Consider the following 26547-nt stretch of genomic DNA (forward strand, 5'->3'; position numbering starts at 1 on the left):
TCACCAAACCTCTGAGCCAAAGACTGGTTTGGAGTAGCTTTTGCGATTTGGGGTCTGGATTCTAAAAGGGATTCATCTTAACACGAAGACTTCGCAGGCGATCATCCATCCTTTGATGCTAGTATTGCTCTCACCTAGATTCGCTTAACTTTGTAGTTCTGATAGAATCATGTGTGCGTAAGTTGGTATGATCACAACCTCATACTGAAGTTTGAACTTTGAGTGGTGAAGTAGAGAGAGGAATGAGATTTTCTAGTTTTCAAAGGCGGATTTGGTACAAGAAACCGGTATCTGGTGGTCATATAGGGTTCTACAACAGCAACATAAGAAGCCTTTTTCCACTAAGTGAGATCGGTTATATGAATTTAGAACGTCATTGAGCTCGGTTTTGTGTCACGTCTTCCGTTAGATCCAAGTACTCTAAGTCTTTTCTTAGAGTCTCTTCCAAAGTTTTCATAGGTCTTCCTCTACCCCTTCAACCTTGAACCGCTATCTTGCAATCACATCTTCTATCTTCGTTTCACATGTCCAAACCACCGTAACCGATTTTCTCTCATATTTCCTTCAATTTCGGCTACTCCTACTTTACCTCGGATATCCTCATTCCTAATCTTATCATTTCTCGTGTGGTGGTCATATAGGGTTCTAAGTAGCCAAAATCTTAGGGTTCTCAGTAGTTGATTATATCGCAACGGGGATGGTTGATGCAGGGATGACAATGTCCTTCCACACACAAAACCGTCCACCTCTTCTTTCTGGACTTTTGACCAAAAATAGGACACAAAACAGAACCAAATCAAGCTCTTCTGTAGCTGCAATGCAAGTATCTTCAGTTCTGCAAACCAATGAGAGCGGAAATCTACCTCAATCGAAGAAAGTTCGGAATTCGGGCTTACCTGTAACAAGATGTCACGTACTGAGTCAACCAAACACTGTCGGCATCATTGGAGGGGTGTCTGTTTATTCAAGCCTCCTTTTCTTGGAGAAGCTTGTGTGGTGGAGTCTAAAAAATGGAGGAGAATGCCCGCCCTTCATCGTGTGCAGCGATCCAACATTGTATAAGGAGCTTCCGATTCGCAGTTTGTTTCATTCACACACAAGAAGTACTAGTAGTGCTCAAATCCTATCAAATAACTGGCCTATCATCGAGAGCTTGTGTAGCAAGAGGGCGTTCCTCCAGCACTCTGGCGCTCGATGCATAGTCATGCCGTGTCATCTGTCCCATGCATGGCACGACCAGATATCTGAGGACTGTTCTCTGCGCTTCCTTCATATCGGTGAGTGTGTTGCCCTGGAGCTCAGGGAAGCAAAGTTGAAGCCACTGGAAAAAGGAAGTAATGTAAGGATTGGAGTGCTTGCTGCGGATGCAACTTTAATGGCTGGTTTTTACCAAGAAAAGCTACAAAGTCAGGTACACATTCAACCTAATTTCGTTTTTCTTGCTCATTTATCAAATTATGTGAAAACCATGAAGATACCAATTCCGATTTTCTTCGAAAACTTTACTTACATTTTAAGTCACCGGCGAAAACATATTTCGGTGCAATGGCAATGGACAGGGGTTTGATGTTGTGGTACCTGACAAGCAAACCATGGAGCATGTGGTGATTCCCGCAATTGAAGCGATAAAACGACGGGACATGAAGGGGGCACGAAACCTGTTAAGCATTGCAGTCCAGGTCCTGCTGGTGAGGGCGGTGAACACCGTGATCATTGCCTCGGACGAGTTGCAGGTTGTTCTGCCTCCGGGCGATCCTCTTCTTAAGAAATGTATCAACCCCATGGACGCTTTGGCTAGGTCGACAATAAAATGGGCAAAGGCTACAAGCAACGGTGGATAAGAGATTGTAGCAACATGGCTAAATAAAATGTACATAATCTTCGTGTCATTGCCATATTTCCCTTCGTTTCTGTAGATATTAGCAAATCTTTAAATCAACTGAATTGAAACTTCCTGTAAAATCAACTTCTGGTTTGAAACATGTACACAGATTTATGAGTTACAAGTAGACAACCATAATGTCGTCCAACTCTTCCCCGTCCACATTTATTTCGAGTGATTTTGCGTATGCAAAGAACCCAACCATCAACTGACCTGGCATGCTATTTGGTCCAACTGGAAACAAAACCAAAATTGGAACTCAATCAATCTATTGGAAGCAAAGAAAGAAACCCATATGGTGTGTGCAATTATCTGTAGTGAAACAGAATACAAACTTCGCAACATTCATACCAGCCCATGGCTGAGAGCTATGATAGACAACTTCTCCTACTTCAATACCAGTCTCTTCCCATGTTTCTCTCCTCACTGCTTCTTCTAAGCTTTCCCCTGGCTAAGGACGAGAAAAGGATCAAACTAATGAAACTGTTACACAACCCCCGAAAAGGAGTATAAATACTCCTTGAAATGCAAACTGATAAAGCATAAACATACCGGATCAACACGAGGGTAGACCCGCTTTCTGCACAGCCCACTCGAACATTGCTTCCGCCTCCCAGCTTCCTTGGGGACTGTTTTTTCTCCACAATGTCCACAAAATTGTGATATACTATGCCATTCTAGCAAAGCCCTGGCCTGATCACACACCAAAAGCATACAAAAATTCGAAACTAATTAGGAAAACGACTGCGATCATCGCACAACTATTGCGCGCCAATACGAAAAAAGTTCAAAAACTCAATTGCTTCGTTCATTAAACACACCAAAGACATTCCATTGCAATTCAAAGAACTTGATCTCACTAACATGTCAATTTTAGAATTGGATATGTGGCATTTACAGAAATTAAGCTTGATATGCTAAGTTTCTAATCCGTTAAAACAAAACTAAGTTCATGATAAAAACAAAGGCTTTGAGCTGGTTTGGTATTGCTGTGCTTTGAAAAAAAGCTGCTTCTGCTGTGCTGTGAGAATAAGCAGCTGTGAAATAAAGCAGCAGAGTGTTTGGTAAACTTTTTTGTAAAAGTGCTTTTGAAAAAAAAAAAGCAGTATTAGAGTGTTTGGTAAACTTTTATGTAAAACAGATGTGAAAAAAAGCTAGTTTTTCAAAGCTAGGTTTTGCAGCTTCTTGTTTTTGGCTTTTTTTCATCCAAAACTGTGAAAAAAAGCTGAAGCTGAGTGTTTACCAAACACAAAAACAGCTCCCAGCTTTTTTTGATAGCAGCTTTTTTCAGAATCATCTCAGTACCAAACCAGGTTTTAGTCTTATCAAAAAGTCCAACTGACATTCTTATTGCAATGTCAGTGATTGCTGGGCCCAATAGCCACACGGCCCAATTTATGGATCGGATACTTTTCACTGGGTGGGCCGGGAGTTCAAATATGGGCCTTGACTGATGAAGTGAATAGACATAGGTCGAAGCTTTAGGCCTGATGTGCTCTCAATTTCCAGTGGACCAGTGCCTCAATGTGAAAAAAAAAAAAAAAAAAGGTACTGATAATCCCACGTGGTTTATGAGTCCCGTTAAAATACAAACACGTAACCAATGAGAATATTTGAAAATATTACTTTATGAGTCCCGTTAAATATAAATACGTAACCAATACGAACACTTGAAGGGATTTTCGCGTCAAATTTGTTGAAATTCTATATGGCCTTCCACATACACAGTTTTTCGGGTCATATTTGTTGAAATTCGTATGTCAATGGAAGAAAATTGAAGAGAAAGAAGTAGATTCGACGATGAATTTAGGTTGTCATACTTTAGAGATTTGGTCTGAAATTGAGAGCATCAACATCCATGGATTTGGGGCTCAATCTTTCTTTGAATTCGAATGGTAATGGAAGTAAATCCAAAAGAAGGAAGAAGACATGATAACTTTATCAATATATTCTTATATCTTTTGCTTGAATACATGCCACATAAGCAATATTTCTGCCATATGAGCATATGATGTCACATTTTGACTTAATAGACAAAATCTTAGCAAAATAGAGTAAAAATCGAGTTTCCAGTTGTAAAGTAACAATATTTTCATTACAAGGGAAATAAATTATGGTTGATTTGTAACCATGTAAACATACAAGGTGGTAGGTAAGATACTCAGATTCAAACATCTAATCATTTTATGATTGAATGAGGATATATAACAATATCTCATAGCACCAATTATATAGTTGGTGATAGTAAAACAAGAAATTATTATAATCAATTATAAATTCAACAAGTGGCATTGAAGAACAATAAACAAAATGAAGAACACATCCTCAAGGATTACGATGTATTTATCATTTCTAATTTTACGGTGAGATTTTATTGTCATGAGCAGGAGTAAAACAATAAATATATTAAAATTGATGTATAGCGTCGTCGTTTTCTTGCAAAATTTAAGCCAACGAAAAAACGACAAGCATGCAATTTGGATCTCTCAACCTGAAAAGCTTTAAATATGAACCAAGGAGGAGATCTACAAACAAGAAAACCTCTTGTCGTTTGGAACTGGTATACTATGCTAGCGGCGAAAAAAAACAAGAATAAAAAAAGAAGAAGATATTTAGAGTTGCTTTTTATTATTAATGGTAAATTATTCTACGACGATGAGTCACGACTCCGAGCACCAAACATCCATCCAGTGTCGGTGAAAATTGGATGACAGTCGAAGTGCAGTAGCTGTCGGCGGGCTACTAGGTTCGAAGAAAATTTTCATTATCTCCGTAACAAATCTCGATACATTAAATATAATTAATTATGTTATTACATTTGGTGTGTCAGGAAACTCTTCAAATTCAAGGTGATAATTGAAGCAAATTTGGATTTGGCTGAAGCTGATTGGTCGGCTAACATGGAAGAGGATCCAGTCCGGATCTCTCCCATCAAATGTCTAGGACCAAGTAATCTGGACCGTTGAAATTTGATTCGACGGTTATAATTATTATAACTTTTAAAGGAACCTCCTATTTAAAATCGTTGAATTAAATTTTAACAGTCCGAATCACTTGATCTTGAACCTTTAATAGGAAAGATTCAGACCAAATCCTCTTCCGGCTAACACAAACTTACCATCATCTTAATATTGAAGAAGGCAAAAACTACGACATCGACATGTTGATAAAACAAAATACAATATATAATAATAGTCCTACTTTTAATTGCATTGATGCATTTTGTTTGATGACTCTGGAATCTTCACTGTAGTAACTGTTTCCTAATATATTATGTAATTGATATGTTGTTCTTAGTATAGGTTTCCTACTTAAATATGTATTGTTATAAGCTTATATATATATATGGATATTTTACCAGAAGCGATAGAGTGATATTTCATTCAATATAATAAATAAATACAACGGGTGTCAATCAGGTACATAGTTTCAGTGATCAAAAAATTAATTTCTATATTATATAGAAGGAGTTATATGTCTACACACTTTGTGATAAACATGCATAGTTGTGTGTGTTCATATGTGATATAATTATGTTGTATAGGTTACATGTTCAAGTCGTGGAAATAACCTCGTTGCAAAGCCAGGGTAATGTTGCATATGATAAACGTTCTCCAACCCCTCTTTGACTCTCGCAAAACAGAAAACCTTGTTGGCTTAGAATCATCCTTGGTAGCTGATGAAATATGAACTTCACTAACGTTAAGATCAAACTAACCCAAGGATAACATAATCTACTAATATTTATACTTATGTACGAATTATATACATATATCGGTCTCAACCACTATGATCATCATTTACCACGTATGTCACTCTGATTGGTCATGGAAACATAGAAACAAAATGTACAACATGTTTATGAATATTATGAACTTGGAAAAAGACATTCCTATTTGGCTCTTTGTTTTTTTGTTTAGCCAGAAGAATAAAAGTTCTTAAATAATTGACTACGATCACCAAATCACCAATGCTTTCAATCCAATATTGTTCTACGTATCGATACCTCTTGGTTTTAATCCAATTTTGTTGTACATGTGTGCGATGTGTCGATGCATTGAACAATGCCTTTTGGTAAAACGAAGGATGTGAACTTCTACTCTGATTATCATTGTGATCTCTAAGCGAGATTTTTAGTTATCTATCCCTTTTAGCGTCAAAGCGAAACCGTAGCCTCACACAATTATCACAAAAATTTCATCAAGTCTCATTAAGTGTCCTTGACCTTACTGAAGCGAGTGCCTCTTGTCTCGGAATTATTTGGGTTCCTCGTTTCAAAAAAATCACCATGCACTACTCATTGACAAAAAACAGAAGCTCGATCAAATCACATTTCCAAAATCAAAATGAGTTTTCGTGTCAATAACAATTTCATTCTTATTTGAAAAATACGTAAGAGGTTAACACTTAAAAAAATGGAGTAGGAATGAGACACTTCTACTTGTCACTATGTTAGTCACGGTCAATCTTCAAATAATAGAGGACGATGGAAAATGATCCTCGCCAAATCCTTTTCTAGGGGATTCTAAGGATCCTGTGATCGTTCATCGTATATCGTGCGGTCAGAAATCATTTCAAAATTTAAAATTAAATATGAATAGTATCTAACGAAAACTGATCGCACGATGTACAATGAACGATTACGATCACGAGATCCCTAGAATTCTTAGGAAAAGGATCCAGCGAGAATCCTTTTCCGAGGACGATCACCAAATGGTTTTGATCGAATATTGTTGTACATGTGTGATGTTTGGATCCCCCGTTGATGCATTGAACAATGCCTTATTGTTGTTTAAGGAAGTATAGTAGTTTCTCGACTTCAAAAAAGTTATTATTTACTTATTTACAGTTAGAAAATTGTATTTTAAATTGTAAAATAAATTTTGAAGTACTAATAATAATTTTTTACTTATGCAAATACAAATAGCAACCCCCTTTTGTTGTTGCAAAATATATTCAAGATTGACACTACAACAATCATGCCTTTTTACTGGATTAGGCTACGTTTTTTTGATAAAAAGTTCAAGAGAAGGGGAGGCTATCCCATCTTAGGGTCAGAGTATATCACAAGTTTTTTTGAAGACTTACAGAGGGGTCTTAGCTTATTCTTTGATTTTTACAGATCGCTCATTAAGAGAGATTGTTTGTAACGAAACTCGAATCTAGATCATAATTTAACAAAAAAAACGATCTTTTCCAGTTCAATCAACTCTCGTTGGCTAGACACTTTCAAAGATTATCTCAGGTTAAAAAACAAAAGTTTGAAGTTGCATTTTAAGACCTGCAAAATGACTTCTCGAAGTGGCAATAACAGTACAAATGTTTTTGGATTTAAAACTTACTGAATTCCAGGTGTATTCTAGGATTAATCAAAATTTATATTCACCAAATTAGTTGGTTGAGCACTCACAATCATGGGATGTTCACACCAAAACACAAACAGCCACTCATTACTTTTCACAAGCAACACCCACTTGTTACGTTTCACAAGCAACTGAGATGAGATGCTTTTTAGATCCAACTCCTTGGAGTCTAGGATCAACTTCAATGGTGGGCTAAAAGCCAAATTACCCTCCAAAATTTTCCTCCAAACCCACTTCAACCCAAGAGAAAAATTTGGGCTAAATGCTAAATGCTAAACCAAGGCCAAATTCCCCCCAAAATTTAGCCCAAAAATCAAAGTGGACTTCACCCAATATTTATCGGAATTTAAATTTTTTTATATTAAAATGTTCATAAAATTAATTTACGATATTCTACATATTTATTTTAAAAAAAAAATTAATTTAACAAAAAAATAGCCTAAGTTCATTATTTAATGATCCCGGGCTAAAATTTTAGGCTAGAACGGTTGGAGTAGAAAAGTTGTTTCTGGGCTGAAAGCTAAATTTTCCGGGCTAAAACATTTGGCTTTTAGCCCAACCATTGGAGATGGTCTAAGGTCATCTTCAACTAAAGAAGAGTTAGGAGGTTCGTTTTAATTCTATAGTCTTTCAAGAAATTAATATTTTAATAAATATTGACATGTTATATTTCTTACAATCTCCAACCGTGGCCAAAGGGCCGTAGACCAAACACAGTCCTATGACAAAAAACCATCTCCAACCGAGAGGGCCAAAGGGCCACATGCCAAACATAATTTATTATTTTAATTGAATTAATATGATTCTTAAATTAAACTATCTCTATAACTTTTCAAAATGTAAACTCAATAATTTTTCAAATACGATTTCGAATGACATGTGCGGTCAATTTTTGTTAAGTACTGTTTGTGTTTACTTTTAAATAAAAATATTTAAAATAATTTCTAACTGTACGATATAGGATGAATAGACACGATTAACATATCTCTGAAATCCTTACAAAGAGAATCCGAATTCCTCGTTGTAGAGGAAAAACAATTTAATAGACAGAAGAAATTCAATTCTGGCACCAATAATGTAGTCTCTGAAGTCTGAACAGTGTCACAGTAAAACCAGTATTTTATTATTTAAGAAAAAAGTTATTATATTTTAAAATAACAATTGGATGTGACTGTGACTGTGACTGTGAGAGAGATTCTCTCTTTCTTCTTCATACGGACTTCCGAAATATCAATTATCAAAAACCCAAATTGGAAAATCCGTGTTCTTCTCCTTCCTTCCTTCCTTCCAAAAAAGGGAAGAATCCGTGTTCTTTGCAAAGTTTTCACTGTTGAGCCCTTGCGTTCTTTGCAAAAAGCTTCAACTTCTCAGTTTTTGGGGTTTTTCTGTTTGGCTTCCGAGAAAATCCAGCCTCAAGTTTTGTGCTTTACTGTTCTCAGGCTAGTCAAATTCTTCCATTTTCACAGCAACCAAACAGGAAAACTTTCGACTCTCTAGCCCTTTGGCCGGATCAGTTGGAGATGGTTTAAGAACTAAAAAATTTAAACCCTTTAATAGAGATCGGGCCGCTTATGTGAAGTGTGCTAATGAAATGATGTAGTAAAGACTGTCGTATTTAATTTAAGTGATCAGAATTTCTTAATTTTTAGGTTCCGAACAATGAGACGTGGAAATGATCTCAGCCTGTCAATAATTTTTTATCCTAAAATACTGACAGACTGCAATCCCTATCAGATTTGTCACAGCAGGATAAAGGCAATTAAAGTCGCAGATATTCGCAGATATTTTAGCAATAAAAGTCATTTATTTTGTTTTTAATTACATTTATTAATTTTATATTTCAACGGCTGAGAATGCTGCCATGGCAAAACCTGATAGGACAGGAATTATGTAGATTCCATATTGAATGTGTTTTCTTTGTTTGCTTATATAAAACCCTGCAAAATGTTCCGGGATCGTGTCTTTTTCTGCATTCTACTTGCATCACCAAACTTCTAAGCCAAAGACTGGTTTGGAGTAGCTTTTGCGATCTGGGGTCTGGATTCCAAGAGGGATTCATCTTTAACACGGAGACTTCACAGACAGTCATCCATCCTTTGATGCTAGTATTGCTCTCGTTTAAACCCGCTTAACTTCGCACTTATGATAGAATCATGTGTGCGTAAGTTGGTATGATCACACCCTCATACTGAAAGTTTGAACTTTGAGTGGTGAAGTAGAGAGAGTAATGAGATTTTCTAGTTTTCAAAGGCGGATTCGATACAAGAAACCGGTATCTGGTGGTCAAATAGGGTTCTAAGTAGCCGAAATCTTAGGGTTCTAAGTAGTTGATCACATCGCAACGGGGATGGTTGATGCAGGCATGACAATATCCTTCCACACACAAAACCGTCCACCTCTTCTTTTCGGACTTTTGACCAAAACTAGGACACAATACAGAACCAAATCAAGCTCCTTTGTAGCTGCAGTGCAAGTATCTTCAGTCCTGCAAACCAATGAGAGCGGAAATCTACCTGAATCGAAGAAAGTTCGGAATTCGGGCTTACCTCTAACAAGATGCCACGTACTGAGCCAACCAAACACTGTCGGCATCATTGGAGGGGTGTCTGTTTATTCAAGCCTCCTTTTCTTGGAGAAGCTTGTGTGGTGGAGTCTAAAAGATGGAGGAGAATGCCCGCCCTTCATCGTGTGCAGCGATCCAACGTTGTATAAGGAGCTTCCGATTCGCAGTTTGTTGCATTCACTCACAAGAAGAAGTACTAGTAGTGCTCAAATCCTATCAAATAACTGGCCTGTCATCGAGAGCTTGTGTCTCAAGAGAGCATTCCTCGAGCACTCTGGCGCTCAATGCATAGTCATGCCGTGTCATCTGTCTCATGCGTGGCACGACCAGATATCTGAGGACTGTTCTCTGCGCTTCCTTCATATCGGTGAGTGTGTTGCCCGGGAGCTCAGGGAAGCAAATTTGAAGCCACTGGAAAAAGGAAGTAATGTAAGGATTGGAGTGCTTGCTGCGGATGCAACTTTAATGGCTGGTTTTTACCAAGAAAAGCTACAAAGTCAGGTACACATTCAACCTAATTTTGTTTTTCTTGCTCATTTATCAAACTATGTGAACCATGAAGATACCAATTCCGATTTTCTTCGAAAACTCTACTTACATTTTAAGTCGCCGCGGAAAACATATTTCGGTGCAATGGCAATGGACAGGGGTTTGATGTTGTGGTACCTGACAAGCAAACCATGGAGCATGTGGTGATTCCCACTATTGAAGCGATAAAAAGACGGGACATGGAGGGGGCACGAAACCTGTTAAGCATTGCAATCCAGGTCCTGCTGGTGAGGGCGGTGAACACCGTGATCATTGCTTCTGATGAGTTGCAGGGAGTTCTGCCTCCGGACGACCCTCTTCTTAAGAAATGTATCGACCCCATGGACGCTTTGGCTAGGTCGACAATAAAATGGGCAAGGGCTACAGGCAAAAGTGGATAAGAGATCGTAGCAACATGGCTAAATAAAATGTACAAAATCTTCGTGTCATTGCCATATTTCTCTTCAATTCTGAAGATATTAGCAAATCTTTAAATCAACTCAATTGAAACTTCTTGTGAAATCAACTTCTGGTTTGAAATATATACACAGATTTATGAGTTGCAAGTAGACAACCAAAATGTCATCAGGCAGAAGTTAAACAATACACTTTTACAACGATCGAATTATGTGAATCTCGAAGAAGAAAAAACATTCAAACATCCATAACCATATGACATCCAAATTAACATATATCCAAGCTTATTTTATTATCCAAAGGTAAGTAGTCCAGTAATTTGGATTACGGATGAAATGAATTGAACCGAGCTACAAATTCGAATTGGAACCGCTAGTTTGTTTTAGACGTGCTGTGACACCATCTGTTGCATCCTGATAAACCCAAGAAGAGATGAGGTGATGGGCGATTGCGAATGGCCCGGGTATAAACATGGGTGCGAGTTCACCACTTTCAACATTGAAGTCGGCAGAGAAGTTCTGCCCTTTCTCAACTCCTTTGCACATCTGTTCCACCTTTGACGCCGCTGTTGTCTGCGCCTTCTTGTATTCAGCGAATGCCAAAGCTCTCTTTACATCTTCTCTACTGTGCCACTGAGCATCTGGTTGGACAAAATTTCAAAGAAGAAAATCAGCACTCCATTTGATCGGATGCATACAATGCAGCTTGTATTCAGAAAATATAATATTTGTACCGAGTTCTATTACTTTTCATACAAAAAATAAATTCCAAAACAGAGCACAAAGCGGCCTCAGGAAGTCAAATTCAGTATGAAGAAACGGCAAACGCAGTTTAGTTAAAACTGCAACGACAAGCTAATTTCCTGTGTACCTTCCAACTCTTCCTTGTCTACATTTATTTCCAGTGATTTTGCGTATGCAAAGAACCCAACCATCAACTGACATGGCATGCTATTTGGTCCAACTGGAAACAAAACCAAAATTGGAACTCAATCAATCTATTGGAAACAAAGAAAGAAACCCATATGGTGTGTGCAATTGTCTGTAGTGAAACAGAACACAAACTTCGTAACATTCATACCAGGCCATGGCTGAGAGCTATGATAGACAACTTCTCCTACTTCAATACCAGTCTCTTCCCATGTTTCTCTCCTCACTGCTTCTTCTAAGCTTTCCCCTGGCTAAGGACGAGAAAAGGATCATACTAATGAAACTGTTACACAACCCCACGAAAAGGAGTATGAATACTAATACCGACTGCTATACACAGTTAGCAGTGTCTGACATATTCAATAGAGTTACCTCTATAAAACCAGCTAAGCAACTCCACATTCGAGGTACAAATCGAGATTGCCTACTTAATAGAGCACGGTCGTTCTCTCTATCAATGACTAACATTATGACAACCTGTTGAAATGACACAATATGAGCTATACAAGAGAAAAGCACCAACTTGAAATGCAAACTGGTAAAGCATAATCATACCGGATCAACACGAGGGTAGACCCGCTTTCTGCACAGCTCACTTGAACATTGCTTCCGCCTCCCAGCTTCCTTGGGAACTGTTTTTTCTCCACAATGTCCACAAAATTGTGATATACTATGCCATTCTAGCAAAGCCCTGGCCTGATCACACACCAAAAGCATACAACAATTCGTAACTATTTAGGAAAACAACTGAGATCATCACACAACTATTGCGCGCCAATACGAAAAAAGTTCAAAAACTCAATTGCTTCATTCATTAAACACACCAAAGGCATTCGCATTGCAATTCAAGGAACTTGATCTCACTAACATGTCAATTTTAGAATATTACACATAGCAAAGCAGTAAGTGCTTTGGGCAGAAGCACTTACATGTCCAGCAATAGCCAACTCCCTCATAGCCCTGGCATCAGCCCAATCAGTAGCCACCATAAGCGTCCTCAGCTCAACAAAACACAATTGCTTGCTACCCAATTCAGCAACCAGGCTACTCTCACTATCAGCGGAAACATCAACTGCCCAATAAACGAGGTCGTCTTCGGGCCGGGAACCCAAATACACCAGCGATTCTCCACTCAGCTGGACCCCACAATTGGCCAGGAAATCTTTACACTCAAACAAACTGATCCAACCCAGATGCCAATTTGGCGCGGAATCGCCGGCCCCACAGCCGGAGGAGGCTAAAGGCCTGCCCTTTCTGAAAGGCAAAACCTTGAAGCTGAGGGAAAAGGGCAATTGGGCACTTTCCAAAAGTTGGGTCTTGAGGGTCTCGAGCGCTTGGGATGGTGAAAAAGGGTCGCTGGGACTTGGGGTCTTGGATAGCAGGGGATTGCCGGCGAAGGCGTGGGACTGGAGGTTTATAGACATCGTGTCGGCGGCGGCGGTAGAGGTGGAACAAAGAGCTCTTCTGGACAGGGTGCGGAGAGTGGATTTTCTACAGAAAGAAAGGAGGTGAGTGGAAGAAGAGAGGAGAGAGAACTTGACCATGCTTCCATTGGGTGGTGGCGGTTTTTGAGGAGAGAGAGGGAAAGCGAACGGAGGTAGGTGGTGACTACGAGGCTGGCGTGACGACAACTGTCACTGATTGAGACGCACAGCTGCCGAGCTGCCGGTGCCGGATGCCGTCAGATAAGGCCACACACAATGGGAATTTACAGAAAGCCCAAGTGGTTAACGGGAGCCTTCAGTATTTGGACTGGACTCTGCTTCGGGCCTTCTCAGAAATAGAGTTCTTCTTGATATTTCATGACCGATTTACGGAATTTTAAGACTACGACCTAAACGTTCATACTATAAATCATTATAAGATCATTTTTACAAAAAGTTAATAAAATATAAGATCATTTAGTCATTCAACCTTATAAAAACAGATGCACGAATTCAATAAAAGACTTATGAACTGTCTATCTATTTACTACAATTGATTGAATAAATTGTCTTGTTTTTAATTGATTTTTTTTTTTTTTGCAAAGATCATTTTTTTTCTTTACAGAGTAATTTAAAATATCAATGATTCTAATCATAAGCGCAAGTAGTACCGTGAATTAGTCACAAGATTTCTTGAGAAGAAACTCCTCCATGATCTTAAGGAGCCAAGTTAATTCTTTTGTAGATACGAGTTAAGTAAGCGCGAGAGGTAGTCAAGTTTGAGCTGTCTTTATATTTTTTTTTGATACAAAGTGGGGGAGTTAAGTAGCAATCACATCTACAATCAAGAGCTCTTATTTGATCTGTTAAAAAATTAACAGCAAGTGTTGCGACATTATTACAACAATCTCTACTGAGGATAGAGGAACCAATACTATAAATAACAAGAAACAGAAACCTATAGATCTGACCAACAAACAATGATCAAACTCTGTAAACCAAATCATCCTCAAGAGCAAAACTTTTGAAACTCGACAGCACTCCGGATTTTTTGAACCAACTCAAAAATGGCGCCGAGATAAGAGCTTGAACTCAAATTTAGCTCTCGACTAAGTTGTGCTGGTGCACCAGCGGGACATCATCAAGCCAGTCAGCGTATATGCGATTGATCTTCTTGGACCCTTTCCATTTTAGCATGCCCTTCTTCTTCTGCCCCCCTTCTTCATTTAAAGCAGGCAGTGCGGCTATTGCAGTTGCAGATGAGTTGACAGCAGAAACAACTTGGGGTGTTGGAAAGGGAAGGGGACTTAGAAATTCTGCCTCAATGGTGCGTCCACCGGGAGCTTGCAACTCTGAAATTAAAACTTCAATATTAGAAAACCAATATTACCAACAAAAGGTCAGTTCCCACATTTTCTTAACCTTCTCTTTATTCACGTTCTTTAACATTTACAAACTCGATACACAAGTATTCTTAAAAAAAATCCCTAATCATCTAATGACATGCCAATCGCATAAAACAAATAAACGCTACACATCCATAGAAACATCTAATTACAAAGTACCTTTGTTACACGAAACATCTGTTACCCTGCATCCAAAATAATCTCAATCTATATATTACAACATTGCCAGTCGGTTACCCTACGTACTTTAAGTAATAGCAACATTGGTCCACTAATCAAATCCACAAACTAAAACAAAATGCCAGTACTCCTATTGCACAAGCTCACACTGATTCAGTTCTAAACACGGTTGTTAGCCTAACATTTAAAATTGACCATACTAAGCAGAGCAGCAAGCATAGTGATAATGTAAACTTAACATGCTTAGCACGAGGACTGAGTATTACCTGTTAGCCCGTGAGCAAAGTGACACTTCTCGCCAAAGGGGCATTTACCCGTTGTCTCCCATTTATTACATAACTTTGTCTTCCAATACACTGGCTTCACATTTCCCCGCAAAGCATCCATACCTGCGTTTACAAGCCTATTTTCCTCAGGATGATTGGAGCCACTCCCATGAGGCACGGGTGGCCCTGTAGTTCCAATGCTTATTGCTGTGTTCTCCCTAAACCTACCCGAATCGTCCCTAAACTTTGCCGGATCTTCATGAAGAAAGTTACATCTATCTCCATAAGGACACTCCTCCCCGTTATAAAACTTTTTGCACAGCTTCATCCTGTGGATTATTTTCTGATCATCATCCCAATTACCAGGCAATGGTCGATCTTCTTCACGCACAGAAACAAGTTCTTGCCAATTGGGCGGGGGATGGCGGATATCTTCAATGCCATGTGCATAGTTACAATTCTCACCATTCCTACACATACCGGATTTAAAATTTACACACAAACGGGTCTTATAGAAAATGTTGCTCGCACCCTTGTTAACCGGCGCATTAGGCTGCTGCACCCTGATATTCATGGGAGGGTATGGCATCGGATTTGATTGGCTTTCTTCAGAATTCCTAGCCCGTTTAAAAGGTTGCTGCTCAAACTGAGAATGCTGGTCATCATTGTTCTCAGAAAATGCAGGCGGCCAGCAATTAACCGCGTTACTGCCACCGCCATTGTAAGGCGTTTGCGGCGGCATAAATTGTGAGTGATCAAAAAAATTCATACCTCAGAAAACTACTCTATAACCTAAACTTTCCTCTGTAAATCAGTCAAATAAAGATCAAAACTTTCAAATCCCCCAACAAATCTTAAACAAATTCAATGTATGGTAGCAAGCAAGAATCAAAGAACTGTAACAGATAACAATCAATCAACGAGCAGAGTCTAATTCAAGAAAACCCAAATCACAAAAGCTGTGCAGAATCCAAAATTTCTTCACAAACCCACCAATCTTTGACTGATTCTGATGAGAGGGATGATCAAAGTTCACAGCTTGGAGTACCAAATTTGATCAAGACACCCAGATGAGAATTGGGGCTAAAACACCAACTTGGGGTTGGAAATTTGGAGGGAAGTGACGGAGTTCAAGAACTCTTGAGATAATTATATCAAAGGACAGGGAAAGAAGAAAACCTGGAAGCAATATGATTTGCAGAGAAGATCAAACCCTAGCCGCCAAAGAAACCCTAATTTGAAAACGAAAATCGATGCCACTACCGACTCTCTGAGTCCCACCCACGACTTCTGAGTGGGCGAGGAGTCGTGTGAGAGAAGCCCTTAAAGCTTAAACCCCTAAACGCGTCCCAAAACCCTGCGATTTTGGGGTAAAAAACTGAGGGGTAAATACGTCGCAGTAAAGTTTCGTTTAACCTTTGGTAAATGCACGTCACTGAGGAGAGGTGGTTACGTCAGCGGGGACCAGTTTTGTGGGCCATCCATCTTTGGCTTTCCACGTGTGTCTTCCTATGTTTCCACTTTCTCTTTATTTTTCCTTTTATTTTTCTTGAAAATTACTATTCTTTACGCTATGGACCCGAAATCGGTGGATAAAATGGTTTACGTCAAATACGCGAATAAAAGTAGAAAATGATAAGAAAAAAAATTAAAATTAAAAAAACTTAAAAAATCACTTAATTTATTTTAGAACGTTTCACAATAATATAGTCACTCTCTACCATATATTCCAAAATTCCTCTATACTTTCTATGAAGGTCGACTAATTTTTCAGATTTCTAATTCAACACCTGTTAAATAATCCATAAGAAGTGAGCTACTAACTTAGTAGGGCAATAACCACAATGCATTAGCACAACGAATGCATGAATGTAGTGTTTCCTCTTCATCTATTATGTTCTTTTTAGTAAAGGGCAATTAGCTAGAATAGAGTTTAACCGCTATATCGTCAATATTCGATCGGTATGTTATAAATTTTAAATCACGTTGTGGTTAATATTTATTTGGATGAACTTAGCAATTAAAATTTGAAGTTTGATCATTTTAACAAATTTCAAGAATGTTTGGGAAGTGCTTTTAGAGAATAATTTTTAGTTTCAAAAACACTTCATGTAAGAAACATCAGTTATGTGTTTTTACATGATTAATTTACATTTTTATTGAGAATTGATTTCAAAATTATTTTCTCTATAAGTACTTTAAAAAACAATAAAAATAAAAATCGTTGTTGGCTTTTATATGCTCTGTACTTTTTTTTTTAGTATTCTAATATTATAAAACTGCACCCTACGAAAATGGGGTTTTGGATTCAGGTGTTAGACAGTTAGAGACAGACAATCTATCATGATTGACTGACTTATAATCCACATTTACAATTTTATGCACTTTTTTTGAGAAATTTTCATTACCTTGGACCAAAATAATATGTACTACGTACATACGTTGCATATTTTAGTTGCATTTTATACGTAGTAGTCATTCCTTTTATATTTTAGGTATTTTAAATTAAGGTCTAATTTGAGTTGTAATGAGGCTTTAAACTAGAGAAAAAATAATTCAAGAAAATAGCATGGAGTTTCAGCCCACTCGACTCACTACGAGTCAAAACCTCATATGAAATTACAAGCTTGGATTTGCAGCAAAAGCCTGAAGCTTAATGCAACATTTCTTTGGCTATCACATCACGGTTGATCAATAATTGTAACAATGTGGTTGTAGACATCGAAATTTCGGTGAAATGAATGTTGATCAATAATTAAAATTTCAACGCTCACGTGTCACATAAATTTTACATGTAGCGTGTGACTCAACGAAAAATCGAAATGAATTGGAAAAGTCATCAAATAGGACACGTGTCAATACCTGGCAGAAATGATTTATTTCATCTGATTATTTAAATCCAAAAATCAAGTTTTGGAATTCTATAAATAGGAGGCCAAGGCATTCATTTGAAGAAAGAAAAAAAGAAAGAAAGAAAGAAAGAAGGGAATTTACATCACACCAAAACCTTGAAACCTCGAAACTCTAAAGCTCTCAAGCAAATCCCGAATGATCAAGAAAACACTCTTCGTTCTTCGTCAAATCCTCCTTCAAAGGTCAAGCCCCAACGGCCCTTGAAGAACTTCCACCGACTCAAGATCAAGCCCCGACGGCCCCTTGAAGAAAGTGTTCATCATCCGTTCATCCTAAGATCAAGCCCCAACGGCCCTTTGGATCAACAACCTCAACAAATCCACACATCCAATCGTTCTTCAAGATTAAGCCCAAAAGCCCTTGAAGATCCGCTCATCCATCAACCTTCAAGATCAAGCCCAAAAGCCCTTGAAGAAATCCATACATCCAGTCTTCAAGATCAAGCCCAAAAGCCCTCGAAGATCCGTTCATCAACTGTTCATCCCTAAATCAAGCCCCGATGGCCCTTTGGATCAACAGCTCATCCACAAACCTTCACCCTACGAAGATAGAATCAGAGGATCAAATTACAAAGAGATTGTAACCCCAAAATCATTAACACAAAAATATATTTTGTACACGTATTCTTGTTTCTTGTTTCAGGAATTTTTCGTGTTTACAGTGGTGGCGAAAGGTGACTCATAAAATAAGGGGTAGGAATTCTCTCCTTCCATTTTCCTCTCCCTCTTCTCTTATTTGAACACTCAAGAATAAGCCACATCATTATCTTTTTTATCTTCTTTGTAAAGAGAGAAAGAAGAAGAGGAAATTGAGAAAGGAGGGGAAGGAAAAAAGGAGATGAGGGAATCCAACTCCTAAAATAAGATGTCAACTACGTGTAGTTTATTTGCCCATGCAACTCTAATATGGCTCTAATATTATTTTTTTGTGAAACATGGCTGAAATCTTCGAACATGTATGAATCGGCTATATCATCTTTGTTTGTTGTCGTGTTTGTTTTGATCAGTATACAACAAAAAAAACTTTCATGCACTCGTTTCATGAAACATACGTCTTACATTTACTAATTACTACATCAAGTGAGCAGCTAGCACATGGCTCATGGGAGACACCCGTTCCATGCAACTTTGTGAAAAAGGTTCTCTCAGTTGTTCTCATCGATCCCTGATTGGATGACGAGACACATGATAGCGACGAATTTCAATATTCTTCATTTGGACAACGCAAAGATGGATTTCAGTAATCCTTCTTGAATGCATGTATTGTTTGGGGTCATATTTTATGTGTGGACTGTGGCGGATCCAGGTTGCGTGCGCAAATTTTTTTTACCATAAATAACATGCATATCGCCATTTTATGAACCCAAGGTATCCATGAACGTTTACCAAAATTCAAAAATGATGAAGTTGGAGGGCATGTATGAACCCAAGGTATCCATGAACGTTTACCAAAATTCAAGGGGTCAGCCGACCACTTCCCCGCGCCACCACCCCCCCCCCCCCCCCCCCCCCCCCCCCCCGCCCCCCGCGGGGCCCTCTCAATGCATCCGCCAGTGTGTGTGGACTTGTATATATGGATAGGAGAAGACGGAGGAAGCCAAACATAATGAGTTCAGAATCTTGGATTCTAACTTTGATGATATATATGATATTCCGCTTGGAACCCTTTTCCTGGAATAAAATACCAAAACAGTAAGGGAAAAAACCTAAAAGTAATTTGAAGTCTGCGTTATGTGCTGGGGGAACTAATTCACCAAACTGGACCCTTTTGCTTTAAGAGTAATATGCCAAGCATAAGAACATAAAGGCGTCGAGTTAGATAGAGTAAACCCAGAATATTTTATAAAAGCCAAACAATGGAGCATGTAGAGCAAACCATAAAGCTGCATTGTATAGAGATGTCATATATCGCAGTATATCAAAACAATCATGCATTTTCATACATGTGAAAAAGATAAAACACGTGATGATGCCAAGGATGCCCCCAAACCTGAGCACTAATTTAAAGTCAATAAAAGGGAACCTATGCATGCTCATGAAGTTTTTGAGGGCCAATTGGAAGTTGAAAACTTTTATCCAATTTAGCAATAGGGAGGGGCAAGCATGCATAAGATGGAATCAAATGTCTTTCTAGCTATTGCGCATGATGGTGAGGCCTTGAGAGATTATAAATTTGTGTGCTTTGCTTTGCTATCAAATGAAATGCAAAAGTTTTTTGTCCAAGGAAAAGTTGAATTTGACTAACTTTGAACTTCCATATTGCATTGCATCTATGCTTTATGAATCAGAGCATCTGGTTCTTATCTGCATAATTATTGGTTTCGCTGGATATTTGATGCTTAAAGGGTTCATAAATTATTGCAGTGAGAGAAGGCCTTGTTATATAAAGTGATCAACTCAAAGAAATTCCTTGAATCTAAACGGGTGTATTCAATTGGAATTTTGAGAGATTTTAATTCTTTTAATGAATCTAAGGTATTCGATTAGGATTTTAAGTGATTGTTTAAAATTCAATGTGTATTCAATCAGGAATTTAAGATGGTTTATTAAAATCCTTAGAAATTTGAGTGTATTCAATTAGGATTTTAAAGAAGTTTATAACATTTCAGGTGTATTTAATTAAAATTTGATTTTAAAGAATTTCAAAAAGTTAAGGAATTAGAGGGAATTTGATGGGATTTTGTAGTGTATTTAAGCATTCACAAATCTTACCTATCCAAAAGAGATTTCGAGAGAATTGAATCAAAATTTTATATGAAATCTCTACAAATCAATTAAACTCCATAAAAATCCATCGATTTATAAATCCATTAAAATCTCTCTACAAACCAAGTTTTCTGTATCAACTCCATAAATATTTGTTAACTTTCTTTGTTTCTCCTCTATTTTCTTTTCTGTTGAAACCCTAATTAAGACTTCCATTTTTCTGTTGATCTTTGCAGCCACTGGCCCACTGTCAATGTTGGACCATCTTACAAAAAGTAGTATTGTGTTTTCAATTCTATATGTTCCCCACACACACACACACACAATATGAGAGAGAGAGAGAGAGAGTTGATACAGAAAACTTGGTAGTTCCATTAAAAGAAGGGATTTTCTGGGCTTCATAGAATAGCAACTTTGCGACAGAAAACTAGAAAACCCTTCATCTAATACAGTTGCCAGTTGAAGGCTATCCCTGTGAAAATGTGCCTTCAACCAGGATCACCTAACTTTATTTATCTCTAGAAAGGAAAATTTGGGGAAAAAAATACAAGACTTGAGATGGGATCAGATGCGCGCAAATGCGAAAAGGGACGGTGCATAAAACTACATGCTCCATTTCCTTAAACAGCACCACCTGATCAAGTACATCATGTGTTACAGACCTGCAACCAAGTAATAAACATTTGCAAATTAGATGCTGAGCCCCTTTTAGTTGTGCACATAAATTAACATATAAAAGGTAATTTTGAAGTTTAATTCAAACTTATTACCATAATCCTTAGGTGTTTTGCATTTGAAGCATTCCATTCGGCTGGCGTAATTATGCACTCCACATCCAACTCTGATCCAATTCAAAAATACACTCAAATTAGCAAACTAATTAAAGAAAATGACATTACTGAAGAAGTTGAGATTTCACCATAACTTTGCTATACGTTAGGGGACGTGTGAGGATATGAACAAATGTTCCACATCTTCACAAGTACTAGCTAGTAGCACACATTTCTTAGTTAAATATGATGTTTCTATAAACAATGCTGGCAATTTAGGGTTTTAGAGAGTGTCTGTGGGCTAATTAATTGTTGAATTTTTCTATCGTCAGGGCCGTCTCATTCTAATAATACCGTTACTGTCCCAAACTTTACTACATGTCCAATCCATTAGGTATGGGGTTTTACCACAAAAGAACTCAGCTGTTGTCTCTCTATTAAGAGTTCAGACTTGTTTCCTTCTGGGTTAGAAGCTCATTGGCTTGCACGGGCCTGAATCGTGACCTCTAATACCATGTTGAATTTTTAGATCACCGGGCCTGCCTCACTCTAACGACACTATCCCCAACTTTACCAGCTACCCAATCCATCAGATGTGGGGTTTTACCACAAAAAACCTCGGTATTAGTTAGAGTAAGGTAATCATATTTAAACCCATTGGGTTTCTATGAACCCACCTATGTGGGACATTTAACATTAATTACCTATTGCACATCCAGTCGCCGGATTTCCATCCAGGTGGGGCGCTGGCATCGGAACCATAGCCTTCTGCAGAAGGCATCATGCTGTAGGCAGCACCACCATAGTCATTTTTCATTGAGCTGCACCTATAGCAATTGGGTCTGCTGGCATAGTTATGAGCTCCACAGTTGCAATACCAGTCTCCAGCCAAGACCTCTGTCCGGTTGCATCCATATGTTGATGGATCAGGTCCGCCATACTTGGGGTACCCGCAACGTTGGCAGGCGTCGCGCTTTTTAAAGTTCGCATGCTGGCATGCTCCGCACATCCAGTCTCCTCCTGTCCAGCTCATTCTTAATTCCCTCCTGCACATTTAACAATTAGCATACATATAACATTAGCTACAAACCAACACTTTAGCTAGATTTTTCACTTTGTTCTTCTAGAAATCTCATAGAAGCAGGCTTCCTTCCATGTAAATCTAGTAGAGAAACTGCATTGTACATTTGAGAAAGAATTTAATAGTCTATTTGATCCATCCCCTTGTATCAATGTTCTATAACAGATAAGAGCTTGAGGTTTCCTCAACGAGTACTATCTTTCTTAAAGACAAGACATCTTGCCCAAAGGCGGATATATCTTTTTCAGAGACAGTGTGTCTTGCACAGAGGCAAACTCTATATATACACGGGTTTGAAACAAAAGGAATGATGTGAGTTACAGAACCCAAAGCAGGAGGAAGCGCTAGTTTAGCTCACCTGAAGGTAAGTAGAAGCTCAGAAGGAATGAACTGTAAACTGTACTAGCTGTGCTTGGCTTGTGCTAGCTTGTTGTAGAACACCAGAAGAAGAGAAGATTTGTCAAATGAGTTGGTGATCTTATTTGAATGGGCAGGGAGATTTATATAGTGGTTGGTGAAGTTAGGCTTCCTGCGTGGACTGTAAGACTCTGGATTGGGGGCCATTGCTGTTCCTATTTTATTCTCTCCCAGCCTTCTTTAGATGGGTTTGTTTTTCCCTTAATAATATGCATGTGATTGGGATTCCTTAAGATTGTTTTTTTTTTTTCATGTAAGTATTGGATAGTTACTTCTGCTGCTGGGATTTAGAATTAAGGGAAGGGTGGCAAGTGGGTTTCTAAAGGTCGAGAAAAACTAGCTACTTGGTGAGTGCAGGCACATATCACTTTCCCAGTCAAATTCTACTCGGGGTGACCCCCTTCCCCTGCCCCATCTTTACATTATTCTCGATGCATTATTGGAAACTTAGTACTGGTTTGGTATTGATGTGCTTTTATAAAAAGTAGGTATAAAAAAAAAGGGAGTTTTAACGAAAAGCCCGTGGTACTGTTTACTTTAACGAAAAACCACATTTTTACACTAAAAAGTCAATCCTGGTTCTATTCACTTTACCTTTTATTTTGTCCTTACCGTTAAAACTCAAAGTTTTCAAGCCCTTTTCATTAGTTTTCTTAAAAAAAAAACTGAGCTCAAAAAGATATTTGGTAAACACTTAAAAATAGCTTATTTTCACAGTTTTGGATGAAAAAAAATTGAAAACATGAAGCAGCAAAAATGAGTTTATTCTCATAGTACAACAGAAGTAATTTTTTTTCAAAGCACAATAATACCAAACCAGCCCTTACACACTTGGAAGTTGGAACTTTTATTCTCCATGTCCCGAGTATATCCACAACTTCTAGATACGAAGGTGGTATGAGGGGAAGCTCCTATTTGAAATTGAAAGTTTGAAAGAGGCCCCAGGAATATATTTTACTTTTAATGTTAAATTGGACGTTGATTACTCATTAATATGAATGGACAACAATAGAATTCTGAATTTGTGCCTAAAACATCTCTAATTATATTAATTTTTTACAAATAATCTTCAACTAGGACATTTTGGATAAACACCAACTTGGCCAAACTAGTTGTCACCGTATCGGTGGATTTGAGAGCGAGACATGCCCGAGAATAAGCAAAAAAAAAGATCCAAGTCTTGAAATCATCCACACCTAAACTTAGATTGAGATGACACTTCAAAGCCAAATGAACTCCACAAACACTTGACGTTTTGGAACTTGAGAAATTTAGTGAACAAAAACTACAATATAACGAATATGAGGACACTCTTTGACAACGAGTAACACCAACTCCGAAGAGAAATTGACAAGGAATCAACTAGTGGATAGGTTGTTGGGTTTTCACCCATTTGTTAGGATCCGAAACCCCTTCCCTAATTTATTATAATAGTTTCAAATCATCCTCCTCCCTATAATAATAATAAATTAAAAAAAAGTTTACATTCACATATACGTCACACGCCAAGAGGTCTAATTCTCATTCAATCTACCAAATACACCTTCCCTAGATGGAAGTTTGCATGCAGGATGTGGGTCAGTTTAAAAAAGGGCCAAATACCCGACAACTTTTTCCATGCTGCTAAATATGTTTTTCACTTGGAATCAATACCTCCAAAGTAATGTGCACATCCATTGCAAAATTCGTCTTACCTTCTCTCTCGATTCCTTTTTGCCCTTTGGCAATAATTGAATTTGAAATGCCATTCGAAGATTCATGTCCACAATTTCTTAATTAACTCTAACTATATTTGTCAAAGTTAATCTCTATGGTGAATATTAATATTATATTTCCTTTTCAGATTTGCAAAAAGGAATATTGAATTAAATATCAAGTCAAATTTAGAAACTCATAAAATAAATTTTATATTTTGGTTTTCTGTTTCAAAAAATATAAAAACTAAAAACGGGAGTGATTATCAAACGAGTTTTAATAAAATATTGTAATATTTGTGTAGTGAAACTCATAGGATAGATGAATTAGGAAATAATTAATTAAGAAGTAATTAAGTTAAAATATTTGTTTGATTAAGAATATGTAAACTCAATAGTGAGGTGACCTTCGATCCTCTACAGTTGGATGTCGGCCACGTGTTTGGAAATCAATCTCAAACAAAGCGATGGAGGTGAGGCTCCCAAATCTTATAGCTAGCCTACCAACAAGTTCCACCATTCTTTTGGTTAAAAAAATTGAAAGCTTTATTTCAGCAAATCAAATTGGAATAAGCATCGCGGCGGACAGACGCTGGTTATGCAGAATGAGCTGGAGAACCATAACCTGGTATTCCACAAAAGTGGTTTCAACCTAAGGCTTTCTTGTCTAGGGAGACCGTTGCTTAACTGCCCCATGTCTAGGGTTCATATATGGCATGCATGCATGTTTGCTGTAAATCTAATTAAGGGGTTTTTCTTTTAATGCACCAACAATCTTTTTCCGGGAATTGGTGTATGTCACAAAATATTTTGGAAAATTTGAGAATTCAACTATCCATTTTTTCCATTTTTTTTTAAATCTAATCACGTTTTGTGGTATATTAGTTTAATGTTATAAGTCAATCAGCTTAGCATTTCATGAATTGTATAGCAGAGACAAACGTAAATGACTAATCATTTTTCAGTAAAAGCGATATTTTATATTAATCTACATTAAAGAGGAGAGAAGAAAAACTCAAAATGCAGCGAGTTAAAAAGGAATATCTTATATAACCACCGCAACAAGTCACAACATTAATCATTATTACATTATTTTTGCTTCAAGTTCATGCATGGGAGAATGCATGAATGGGATCAAACTAATTTCTCAAGGCATGCACCTTAATTCCACTTTTATACACCTTAATAGTCGAGTTTGGATCAAATTCTCAAGCAGCCCATGTTTAATTAGACTTTTTGATCAACCAAAGCATTTTTCCAAGGTCAACCTGGGTGACGTTTTATGGTATATTAGTTTAATGTCATAACTCAATCAGCTTAGCATTTCATGAATTGTATAGCAGAGACAAACGTAAATGACTAATCATTTTTCAGTAAAAAAGATATTTTATACTAATCTACATTAAAGAGAGAAGAGAAGAAAAACTTAAAATGCAGCGAGTTAAAAATGGATATCTTATATAACCACGACAACAATTCACAACATTAATGATTATTATATTATTTTTGTTTCAAGTTCATGCATGGGAGAATGCCTGAATGGGATCAAACTAATTTCTCAACGCATGCACTTTAATTCCACTTTTATACACCTTAATAGTCGAGTTTGGATCAAATTCTCAAGCAGCCCATGTTTAATTAGACTCTTTGATCAACCAAAGCATTTTTTCAAGGTCAACCTGTGTCAGCGACTCAGCTACCGACCTCCCACTTTGTGTTCAGCATTATCAAAAACGAAGAAACAAGCATATCTAGGGTTTTAGCAACCCAATCATAAACCTCATCCAGAACAATAATATTTCTCAAGTAAATGATTCATGCAAATGAAAACTTACACATCAGATAATTTGCATTCCCTTTCTGACCAATGCTGATTATAGATACCAATATATTGATATACTCAAAATATGGCTATGTAGTCTAATTATTTCATTCAAATGATAATACTTAAATTTATCTTTTTATAATATATATTAAAATAAGACACATCAACAATGTCGATCACTCTT

The 26547-nt window shown here is 37.6% G+C and overlaps 6 protein-coding genes across 6 annotated transcripts; 2 read left to right on the forward strand and 4 right to left on the reverse strand.

The window, feature by feature from the left end:
- Positions 1–567: 567 nt before the first annotated feature.
- LOC137746518 (uncharacterized) lies at positions 568–2050 on the forward strand. The gene is made up of 2 exons (XM_068486542.1): positions 568–1411; positions 1560–2050. The coding sequence occupies exons 1-2, from the start codon at positions 698–700 to the stop codon at positions 1839–1841; spliced, it is 996 nt and encodes a 331-aa protein (XP_068342643.1). The 5' UTR covers positions 568–697; the 3' UTR covers positions 1842–2050.
- On the reverse strand, positions 2001–3227 carry LOC137746908 (nudix hydrolase 19, chloroplastic-like). The gene is made up of 4 exons (XM_068486921.1): positions 3126–3227; positions 2435–2575; positions 2234–2333; positions 2001–2116 (listed from the first exon to the last, which is right to left on the reverse strand). Exons 1-4 carry the CDS (start codon positions 3225–3227, stop codon positions 2001–2003), a joined length of 459 nt encoding a protein of 152 aa, XP_068343022.1.
- Positions 3228–9154: 5927 nt separating this feature from the next.
- On the forward strand, positions 9155–10898 carry LOC137747628 (uncharacterized). Its single transcript, XM_068487768.1, has 2 exons — positions 9155–10309; positions 10456–10898. Exons 1-2 carry the CDS (start codon positions 9593–9595, stop codon positions 10735–10737), a joined length of 999 nt encoding a protein of 332 aa, XP_068343869.1. The 5' UTR covers positions 9155–9592; the 3' UTR covers positions 10738–10898.
- Positions 10897–13271, reverse strand: LOC137747627 (nudix hydrolase 19, chloroplastic-like). The gene is made up of 6 exons (XM_068487767.1): positions 12612–13271; positions 12238–12378; positions 12055–12159; positions 11834–11933; positions 11624–11716; positions 10897–11393 (listed from the first exon to the last, which is right to left on the reverse strand). The coding sequence occupies exons 1-6, from the start codon at positions 13224–13226 to the stop codon at positions 11104–11106; spliced, it is 1344 nt and encodes a 447-aa protein (XP_068343868.1). The 5' UTR covers positions 13227–13271; the 3' UTR covers positions 10897–11103.
- An 807-nt stretch (positions 13272–14078) lies between these two features.
- Positions 14079–15860, reverse strand: LOC137748683 (zinc finger CCCH domain-containing protein 39-like). Its single transcript, XM_068488854.1, has 2 exons — positions 14959–15860; positions 14079–14458 (listed from the first exon to the last, which is right to left on the reverse strand). Exons 1-2 carry the CDS (start codon positions 15725–15727, stop codon positions 14205–14207), a joined length of 1023 nt encoding a protein of 340 aa, XP_068344955.1. The 5' UTR covers positions 15728–15860; the 3' UTR covers positions 14079–14204.
- A 5068-nt stretch (positions 15861–20928) lies between these two features.
- LOC137746532 (RNA-binding protein involved in heterochromatin assembly dri1-like) lies at positions 20929–22887 on the reverse strand. Its single transcript, XM_068486551.1, has 4 exons — positions 22786–22887; positions 22051–22392; positions 21347–21417; positions 20929–21238 (listed from the first exon to the last, which is right to left on the reverse strand). Exons 2-4 carry the CDS (start codon positions 22377–22379, stop codon positions 21231–21233), a joined length of 408 nt encoding a protein of 135 aa, XP_068342652.1. The 5' UTR covers positions 22380–22392; positions 22786–22887; the 3' UTR covers positions 20929–21230.
- Between the last annotated feature and the right edge of the window lie 3660 nt (positions 22888–26547).

Source organism: Pyrus communis, chromosome 10 (assembly GCF_963583255.1).
Source record: "Pyrus communis chromosome 10, drPyrComm1.1, whole genome shotgun sequence".
Lineage (NCBI taxonomy): Eukaryota > Viridiplantae > Streptophyta > Magnoliopsida > Rosales > Rosaceae > Pyrus > Pyrus communis.